At 46.2% G+C, this 10,782-nt stretch overlaps 1 protein-coding gene across 11 annotated transcripts in view; it reads right to left on the bottom strand.

Annotated features, from left to right (window-relative positions):
* Positions 1-476: 476 nt before the first annotated feature.
* The window catches only part of LOC119454526 (uncharacterized), an 83,788-nt gene continuing 73,482 nt past the window's right edge, over positions 477-10,782 (bottom strand). For 2 of the 11 annotated variants that reach the window (XM_049666885.1, XM_049666880.1), the window contains exon 5: positions 486-4,345. In XM_049666885.1, coding sequence (XP_049522842.1) covers positions 4,167-4,345 — 179 coding nt within the window. In that variant the 3' untranslated portion in view covers positions 486-4,166. Of the gene's footprint in view, positions 4,346-10,782 lie in introns of all 11 variants that reach the window. The other 9 variants (XR_007466716.1, XM_037715891.2, XR_007466714.1 and 6 more) reach the window with 8 other exon arrangements.

Below are 10,782 nucleotides of genomic sequence, written 5' to 3'. Positions count from 1 at the left end.
GCTAAAGTACACATTCTTCAGCTTGTTCGCATCGGTCCACCCATTGAAATCAGTGACGCGTTTGAACTGAGCCAACCAGTCTTCGACGTGTCTTCTGGCAACAAGTTTCTGCAGCAGAAGGAAATTGATGTGCATGTGTGCTGGAATTCCTCACATGAGGCTGCCAAAAGATGCCTTATGTCTGTCTTCATGGGGCACACAAATTCAGAGAACATCCAGGAAAAGCTGTTTAAGGGACACTAAAGGCAAATATTAAGTCAAGCTAAAGTGATAAGGTTAACGGTTGAGAACACCTAAGGCATCAATATCACGAATAGAGCTTAATAAAAAATTAAGGCAAATGCAGGACAGTATTTGACAACCCACCGGAACATTCAAGTACTACTGAGATGACATACGCAGTGCTCATACTTATGGCACTAGCACTCAACCACTCGTAATAAGCAGATCATTGCATTGCATTATAAGACAGAAAAAAATATGCTAGTTGTTCAGTTCTGTTCAATTTCTAGAAAAAAAAAAAAGAAAGAAAGAAAGCTTGTTGTTACCTTTGACAACTCGGGTGGTCAAAAGGTTTTGACTCGACTCTGCGCCGACCCCGCTTTCATGTTTCAGTAGTTTCGTTATCGTGTAGAGCAGCGCTGGTTATGCTGGCTCGCGAAACTCGCACAAGGTAGTAGAGAATGCCACGTCCATGTGATGTCACGCGATGCCCAAACGGTGCACGCCACTTGACCAAGAGCAGCTGCAGCGGAGAATCTAACGCTCTGTCTTGGCTCGGTTTCTCCATGGCCATGCGTTTGCATTTTGTGCAAAAAAAAAAAAAAAACGTAGCACCCGTCTGTTGGACGCCGTTTTACTCACCCACCCAGCTCAAAGGTGGGCAAATTGAATTACGCTAGAGTTATACAGATCCTTGAGATGCAATTTTCTCTTAAAGCTAAGGCTTTTTTTGGCACGAAACCAGCACTGCAAGGTCTTGGCAATACCATATTAACCCTTTAAGGACGAGACATATAAATAGCCAACAAAAATAAATATTTTCTATCTAAACGTGCAAAACACATCAAGAATCGGCATAATTAACAAAAAGAAAAAATATATTGTACAAACTTTTTCAGCAATAGGGGGAAAACCCCAGGCCAGAAATTGGAAGTGGGCTTCACCCCAAGGCACCTAAGGCTTCGTTTTCAATTTGTACAGACAGCTCTCATCATATGTGAACCATAGGTGTACATTTCATTTGCTTTACATCACATGTGTGACACCACTGCAACCAGATTCCTTGCATCGGCTTTTCTCTTCTGACCTCGTTTTCAAAAGACTGAGTCGCGTGCCGAACTTCTTCCTCATCCAGTGTTCCTGTTATAAACCACTATATGATGCTTGCTGCCTGTCATTCAGTGTTGGCCAAAGATATTTATCCGGGAACTTAGTACTTAATGGTGAAACTAGGTGAGAAGATATTTTTTTTTCTGGTATGTTGCCTGTAGACAACACTCGTCAATAAAGGGCACGCTGCTACGCTGCCCAATATTTGCCTTTAGTGTTCCTTTAAAGGCCTTGGAGCCTTTACCACTTGGGAAGATTGCCCAAGTTTCAATGGATGGGCTGAAAGTTAACCTAAAGTTATTTAGGTTCCTGAAAGCAGACTTGCTTGAAAACTACGAAGTGCAGTGTGTTGATTTAAGCACGTGTGGCCTTCACACAGTCCAGAATGTCTATAAGGAAGTGGGAACTTGACGTCCTACAATCAAGTCCGAGCATGCTTGAGGTATTTTTCAGCGTGTTAGACTGGGACAAGTGAACACACACAGAGCTGTGTGCGTACACTTTTTTGTCAACGTCTAACACGCTGAAAAATACCTCAATAATGCAGGACCAACTAGCCCAATGATCAACCTGAGGATGTTGTTTGACAGCTCCCCACACAAGTTGGTCCGACAGTTGGTTTTGAATTTAGTTCCCTCAGCACAGCAGCCCAGTGCTCTAACCTTAATTTGACCATGGACTAACCAGTGATCCAAGTTGGCGGTAAAGAGGCTAGGCGCCAACCATAAATACATAGACGGAGATATACCGCAAACTGGTTGAAGTTCCCAAAGAATCCTAATTGCATTTAATAGTACTCGAGAAGGGCCCCTGGAATTGTCCCTGGTCAGAGGTCTGTCTTCTCTGGACTCGCAGCGCACGTGCTGCAAACCAGATGAGTGTCTTGCAGGCCTAAGGAAAGTGGTGGATGCCCTCATCGTAGCAGGTAGAGCAGGTGACAAACAACGGGACTCTGCTGCGGCTGAATGCACCGAGTTGTTGCAAGAGCAAAAACATCAGCACTGTGGAATAAAAGGCTATGACGAACACTGTGGAAGTCACTTCGCGAATGCAAATGTCACTACCTGAGAATATTTCTGGTGGCGTAGTGGCCGCACACACAGAAACCTCGAAGCAACGATGCTCACACGTCAGGCTTCGCTTCAAGACTGAATGTTTATTTTACAAAAGACAGATTGCAGGGAACAGAAACGAAAGTGAAAGAAAACACAAAATCCGAGTTCTCTGTAGGCTGCACCGACACTTTCGAGCCTCTCGGAGGCGCCAGCGATTGGTACTCAGCAGGCAGTCCGCCGAAAACACGGGGCACGGATCAAGTTGCGGGTCGAGGCGCCGGCAGGAACGCTAGCCCAGCCTGTTTGCCCTTGTCTGTTTGCCGGCTCCCTCTATTTTACGTCATTGGGTCCCCAAACACGGGTGCTACAAACGTGTGGCGGTCGCTAACAATTCTCAACAAGCTTCGACTTTTCGAGAATGGCTTGAATTGGCTGGATGAGTTCTTCTATGAGCTCATAGGCTTGAGTACTTCACTTCGTATGGCAAGCTGTGGAATGCTGTCAAGCTGGTACTTGTCCTCAGCCCTAGATAGGCAACTGTGGAGCGGGGGTTGCACATAATCCGCCAGGTTGCTGTAGAGAACCTCACGAACTTGTCTCATGTCTCACAGCACATCATATGTGATGCAGCAAATAAAGTTGGTTGTATTCTGAGTGCCTCCATCATGGAGGAGCTAAGAACGTATGTGTCAGCAGCAAGGATCCGCTACAATGCGCAAATGGAAGTGCCAAAAAAAGAAAGGAGGAGCTTGAGGACTCTGGGCAGCCAAAAAAGCATCTGGCCCAGGATGAAATTGACAATATGAGAAAAAAGTAAAAAAGAACTTGAAGCAGTCATTCCTAATATGACTGCTTCAACAGACCACTCTACACAGAAAAACCGGAAGCATGCAATGACATCACCTTAGTAGTGAAATCGAACAGCTTGCAGTAGACTATAAAATGCAAAGTGGGAGAAACTGTGAACATTATCCAGCTAATGCAAGCGAAGTCCCAGCAGCTGCATTAATGTTCTCAACTTTTGTGCAAGTTAGGAACTTGAAGTGATCAAGGCTGAACCTTTCTAATAAAATTTTTGTATCTCTAGTGCAATAAAGCAATCTATAATGTTTTGGAAACGTTATCGTAAAATATTGCTCCATGGGACGGCGTTCTGCACCCTTGAAAAAGATTGGACAGGGCCTTGAAAGTCTTTGAATATCCTCGAATTTTTGTCTCTGAAACTTGTATGACCCTGTCAGTCTATCCAGTACATTTGAGTAGATGTAGTGTGCTGGTTGTTCAGAACAAGGATGACTTCTATTAATGAATGTAGTACACATACGACTTGTCGAACGGCGATTGGTAGGTACCTCATCAGCAGGTGTAGTGCATGTGAGAGCAAGGGCACAACACTAAGACTCCTTAAAAATGTGTGCGTACGATAGTTTAAGCCATTTTTCTGAGCCTTGCCAGCTTGGGTCTCCGATGTGGCCTCAACTGCATGCGGCACTGAAGGGAATGTAGGCGTCTCCTTCACAGCAGCCATACTCTGTTTTAAAGATCATCAGTGGTGGCTACGGCAAACAATTTCAGGGGCTTCTCCGTGGGTCCAATTTTCCCTGGCCATATTTTCCAAGACAGCGGACTCATTTTTATATGAGGACAGACTTTTTCACTTGAATTGCAGAATATCACAGTCACTAAGGCTCCTGGCCGATCGGGATAAGCACACCACACGTGTATTTAGGCTAGCATCTTTTGCTGGCTGTTTAAAGTCTCTCCAGATATGAACACCATTCACCCACTGCACTGCACTGACTTGGACACAGTTCTGACAACACAGCTGGCAGCCTTTGAGGCCATTTCCACGCTACACTGGGTGGAGACGTCCTTGGGGAAGATGAGCTCAAATGCTGCAAGGCGAACCAACCTCCGCACTGCATCCTGGTCACTTGCACAGTGGCCTCCATCTTGTTCTGGAAGCAGAGATGTCAAACACTGAGACAGGCATTGGATCAGTGAGACAACAGGAAACCTTTAAATACACCATACATGCTGAGAACCAAAGTGCAGACACAATGCTCCCATTAGTCAAGGGCTCCATTTTGCGTTTGACCTGCCTTTCAAAAATGGACCCTAACTAGTCAAGAGCATTAAAGTTCATTTTATGCTGGCAGTCATAAGGCACTCTGTGGTGAAACTTCCCCCACAAAAATTCAGCAGTGATGACTCTGTCATCGGTGCATACCTGCCAAGTTCGAAGAAATTAAAGCCAGAAGATCTTCCGACAAGGACGGGGCGGAGGGGGCAGGCGGTTACTCCCCCCCCCCCCTCGATGCCTATATTTTCAAATGCTGACGAGAGAGCTTCATTACAATTTTATTTACAGATATACAAATGACCACATGAACAAGAAGGTCTCACTTTTGCAAGCATTTCGTTGTTGCTAATTAAATTCTCGGCTCTTACGTCCCACAACTATCATCTGATTATGAGGCATGCCGTAGTGGGGAACTACTGATTAATTTCGACCACCTGGGGTTCTTTAAGATGTAACCAATGAATGGCACACGGGCGTTCGCCTCCAACAAATGCGGTTGCCTCCAACAAATTTCGCCTCCAAAAAATGTGGTTGGACAAACGCAATGCCAGAGCGGCTGACACCAAGGAGAACGATGGAGAGTTGAGTGTTGCTAGTTGTGGAATGTGGCATTCACTCGCTAGCTTAATGAGACTACGGCCACTAGGGCACCAAACAAACCCGTCAGCGTAAGGATCGGCTCCGTGGTTAACGAAATAGCGCATGTATAGGGTTTCCCTATTATTTTCTTAACATTTTGCGCGAACAACTTCCAGTTGGATTGGATTGGGTTGGATTCTTTTTGCCAATGTGGCCTGACAAAGCACTGGATGCATATAGAAACGGGACACAACTGCAATTTCCGGGAGACTTTCCTGTCAACCGTGCAACCGGAAGACATGGTCCAAATCCAGGAGTCTCCCGGGTAATCCGGGAGGCTTGACAGGTATGTCGGTGCACACATAACCAATCCCGACAAACAAAAATTTTTAAAATCATGGATGGATTTTGTACCGAAATCAACGAAAGAAGAACTATGCAGACCCGAAGGAGTGTGGGAATCAATGTTTGGTCAAGTGAGGAGCCTGCTAGCTAGCATCAATTTAGGATTGTACAAAGCGTTACCAGATAGCACAACATGTCCGTGTAAGTCAAGCAACTGTATGTGGTGCGAGCATGTGTGTGACAACGATAAAGCAACAATTGCACAAACTATGGCTTGGCAAAAATAATAGTATGACACTGTGAATGATTGCATGGTCACTAATTTATTGCATACATCTGGAACAGACATAGTTTATACTACTCGATACTTTACACTACTGATATACAGTACAATTCCGTTAATTTGACCCCATTTAATTTGATTCTGACTGAAGATCCCAGCCGGCGCCCATGCAATTTTACCGCCCCAAACTTTCATTATTTCGATCCTAAGATTGGCCTTCGCCAGAGAATTCGAACTTGACAAGTCAGCACGCACGCGTCTAACTCTAGGTGACCCCAATAGCGATAGTGGCAGCGTCTGTCTTGGGGGAGCTCAGGGGACAGTGAATGTGTTGAACGCACGTCATCTCCCGTTGAAAATGCCTATGCTCAGCCTGCCCAGAGGGATTTTCAAGCAATAATCGAAGCTCACAATGTTTGATGACGGTATTTACCAGATTCAAAAGCGCACCTTTTTTCATGTTTTTTTCCCCGGAATGTGTGTGCACAGTGCAATCGGACACGAAACTAAAACCGCCTTAGCGACGTTCGTACACTTTACGGCATAACACTGATGTATTGTGGTGAAGCTGACTTTAAAAACTGGCAGCCATTCTGCAACAAATATTGCCCATTTTTCACGCTAGAAAAATCGGGTGCACATTACATTTCTACTTAGAGCTTTAATGTCATTTATATGCTAGTTTTCTACTTTGTACACATAGAAAGAGGACATGCGTGTGATTTGTGGGTGTGTTAAAAACTGGGAAATACTACCAAATCAATCAGCAATGTATTTTGATGTTTGCCATTTTTTCTGCAGCTTATTTAATTTGATAAATTGGTCCCATCAGGGTTGAATTAGTGGAAGTCAACTGTATAGCCATTTAAAGGGCCACTAAACCACCCTAAGGTAAAAACTTGTTATACGAGGTGTGTTCCAAAAGAAACCGAACTTTTGAAATAGTGCTCCAACTGGCAGAGGGAGCGTGCTGTGGCTACAGAGTGCATGTAGCAGCAGGTTTAGACAACAAACTGCCATTTGCTGTGTTTTGCTCTGACTGTTAGTTGGCGAGCTACAGCCGCTGAAGTGAGCACATGAACAAGCTGTTCTTCGGATTGGTGCCAAAGTGACAATGAAGGAATTGGAAGAACAGCGTGTGTGTGTGTTCTGCTACAAACTTGGGAAAACTTTCACACAGACATTTCAGTTGCTTAGCCGAGCATACGGGGAGGACTGTACGAGTCACACGTAGTGCTATTATTAGTTCAAGCGTTTTGAAGACTGAAGTATGTCAGTCTGTGACGATCCCAGGCCTGGATGACCTTCCATATCCACAGATGATGACCATGTCGAGAGTTCGAACTGTGATTCGTGGAAATCGTCGTTTGACTGTTCGAGAAGTCGCTGACGAAGTGGGTATCAGCGTAGGGTCATGTCATGAAATTTTGAGTGACAAACTTGGGATGCGTCGTGTCAGCGCAAAATTCGTGCTGCGTTTTTTGACTGACGAACAGAAGCAGACCCGGGTTCAAATCAGCCAGGAACTGCTCGCCACTGCCAATGACGATGAAAACTTTCTTAAGAACATCATAACAGGCGATGAGACATGGGTTTATGACTATGATGTAGAAACAGAACTGTAGTCATCGCAGTGGGTGGCCAAAGGTTCTCCTCATCCAAAAAAAGCACACACGAGTCTGTCAAAAATGAAGGTGATGTTGGTTGTGTTTTTTGACTGCAAAGGCATTGTCCATCAGGAATGTGTGCCACATGGTTAGACGGTAAACAAAGAAGTTTACCAGGAAATCCTAGCACATTTGAGAGATTCTGTGCGCAGTAAGAGGCCTGAATTATGGGAAAATCAGGCTTGGATGTTGCATCATGACAATGCCCCGGCTCACGCGTCGCTCCTTGTCTGCAGCTACTTAGCGAACCACCACACTCCTGTTGTGCCCCACCCACCATATTCTCCGGACCTAGCCCCAGCAGACTTTTTTCTATTCCCCAAGCTGAAAACCACCTTGAAAGGACGTCGTTTCCAAACCGTAGAGGAGATCCAGGTCAATGCAAAAAGAGACCTGGGTGCCATTCCAGAAAGTGTGTTCCAGGAGGCTTTCCAAAAATGGAAGAAAAGATGGGAAGAGTGCATTGCCAATAGAGGGGACTACTTTGAAGGGGACAGCACACAAAATGTTATACCATAAGCAGTAAAGGTGTTATAGCAAAAATTCGGTTTCTTTTTGAACACACCTCGTATATAGTGGTAGTTCTGTACGAGTCTACAACAAACATGCAGCTGCAAGAATTGTTGAAAATGATTCCATAACAGCCGTTACAGGCGTTTGATGATCGAGAACACAGCTGCCGCTAATTTCTCACTCTCCGTGTCTCTCCCCTCAAGCTGTCCCTCCACCTTGCCATGCATTCCTCTAAATGGCACGTTGACACTATGTCATTACCCATGTCACGCTTGTTTCAAATCGCCATCCACTTCCGGTTACCATGACTGCATTTTTCGGCTACCCACCGTGCTGGCCTGTACTGCGTGCTCCTGCGAAGCTGTGTCACCCTGTGTTCTGAATGACACATGGGACCACTGCCCATTTTGTCCACAATACGCTGTTAGAGGTCCAACAACGCATGGCACAAAGAGCAAAAGGGTGAAGGAGGCCCAGCTGATGGCTGAGCGTGGCTCTCTTATCTCCGGGACCAGCACTGGATACGTACATGTTTTCCTATCGTCCGCCGACACCTTTGTGACTAGGACTTCAGGTCGCGCACGGTGCCTATGCCCGTGCGGGGAGTGCATACCTTATGTTGATCCTGTCCGGATGCTAAGCCGAAGAGGTCATGTGAGGTCGTACCACGCCGAGCCGCACTTGCTGAAGGCCCAACCCCGAGCTCTCGCGAGTTGGCCTACTAGTTATCACAAAAGGAAGTAGCATAGCTGCCGGGACTTTTCCTAGTGGTGTGTCCCACCTTGAGCCTGTGACTTTGCAGCGACGTACTATAGGTGCCCCTGTCTGTACTTTCACCCTTGGCGCGGGACCCATTTGGTTCCTGCACCGCCCCGGGATTGGGTGTTTGTACACTCGTAGGTGTCGCCAGAGACAAACGGTTTCCATCAACTCAGGGGCAATCTTTCGTGCGTCGCTCGGTAGCCCCTTGCGGCCTGAGCTCGTGTGCAGTGTACTGGAGGAGACGGCTGACGCGGCCCTGTGGCTCACTTAGCTCGAACTTGCGGTGGTCGGAACTCCTGTGAGACCCTAAGACCCCACAACCTTTAAAGAAAAGAGAAACGAAAGTGGACAAAAAAAAAAAAAGACTACTTGCTGGCAGTGGAAGCCAAACCCACTTCTTTCACATTACGTGTGTGATGCTCTACCAATTGAGATAGTGGCGACAGTCTTTCCACCCACTTTCTTGGGTGTTTGTACACGTTTCGTAGACCTAGGCCTGGGAGTGTGGTTAGCCAGTGCGACTCACGGCTATGGCACTGGATGTAGCCTATCCTTTCAAATGGAGGTGTCCCATAGTATGTGAACCTATCGTGTGACTTGAGTCACCGTGATATGCGAAGTGCGCGAGGCGATGCAAGAAAAAAAGCAATATCTAAAGAAAAGTCCACGAGAGACTATGAGAAAAGAAGAGGAAGAGAAGAACGGAACAGCAGGTACGTGCCATGGTGGAAGATCATCATCGTGATCATGAAAGAGGGAGAAGACAGCAGTTGGAACAACTCAATTCTTGGCCAATCCCCCGAAGTGGGTACGAGCCATGTGCTGAGGACATCATCATCATCATCATCAGTTAGAACAAGGGCAGGCGGCTAGGGTGCAGAGGTGTGAGCTTGACGGGCGCTTGGACCCGGGCTTACGAGGCCTCTACCTGGCTGGCTCTGCACTTGCCGACGACCTGGCATCTACTCACAGCCAGTTACGGTTTGCTCGACAGTGAGCACTCTCGGAAGCTGGACGACGAGGCGCGGAAGAGTGGGCTGCCAGGTGACTGGGCCTGGATGCCTAGGCCTTCCACTCGATCACAGCGGAGCTGCTGGAGACACTCGAGACGAACATATGTGACCTCTTCTCGACGGCAAGACCTTTCTTGAGCCAGCGTCACGTCGGCCGTTCGAGACTTGCTCCCTTCCTCCGACCCCAGGCTTCATTTTGCTGGTGCCACCTCCACATAGACTTCTCGACCACCATCCTCGCCTATAACTGGTGAACACTTTACTTTCACGTGACCTCCGCTTGTTTTGTAACCCCTACGTATCTTAGTGAACTCTAGGTTTGTTCGTGAACTTATCCGTGTATTGCGTGCTATAACTGTCGTTGTAATCTTTTCGCTTTGTTATTCCTAGTCCGTGTATATAAGAGAGTGTTATTTTCTATTGATAAATGTTTCCCTTGCGTGTGGTTTGCAGCCAGCCTTGTCTTTTATTGGAAGCACCAAGGCGCAACACCTTGGATGCGTTTCCTATCACAGTATAAAGAACCTAATCATCACAGTCACATGACAGAACATTTGCAGGTGTACAGATGATGTGTAAAGCCAGCTGTGACCTTGCTTGCACTTTAACATATTAACTATGAGTGCACAGAAATTGGAATGCTGAAAGTGGAGAGGATAACACTAGTATGGACAGCCCAGGGAACACAATACAAGAACAGTGATGTAGCAAGTGGTGGTTGGCAATTGACACATTTATTCCCACTTATCTGTCATGGAGCAATATAGTCAAAAGTAAAAGTTAAAAATGCAAGAATGGACGACACTACAGCGGTCGATGGAGCAGAAGCATTAGAGAAACGGAATGTGCCGATACTTGTTCACACTTTTGGCAATACAGCTCCTGGTTTATACGCCAAAAGGTGACCTGTATATTTATTTTTTTTTAATTGTTAATAGAAGATCATGTTCTGACTTCGTCCTCTGTGTTCACCCCACATTCACAGCAAGATAGATTGCATTTGTTTGGTGCACATCGTAGAGTAAAATACTCAGCTTCCTTCTTTGCCTGGTTAGTTTGGTAAAACTGAAGAGCATGACTGTGTGTGCAGCATGCTGTCAGAGAAACGAGTTGCTACACAGGTGTGAACTTGTTTACATGCTTCTTCAAA

The sequence above is a fragment of the Dermacentor silvarum genome, chromosome 5, assembly GCF_013339745.2.
Source record: "Dermacentor silvarum isolate Dsil-2018 chromosome 5, BIME_Dsil_1.4, whole genome shotgun sequence".
Taxonomy (NCBI): Eukaryota; Metazoa; Arthropoda; class Arachnida; order Ixodida; family Ixodidae; genus Dermacentor; species Dermacentor silvarum.
This window is presented reverse-complemented; position numbering and strand designations above follow the sequence as displayed.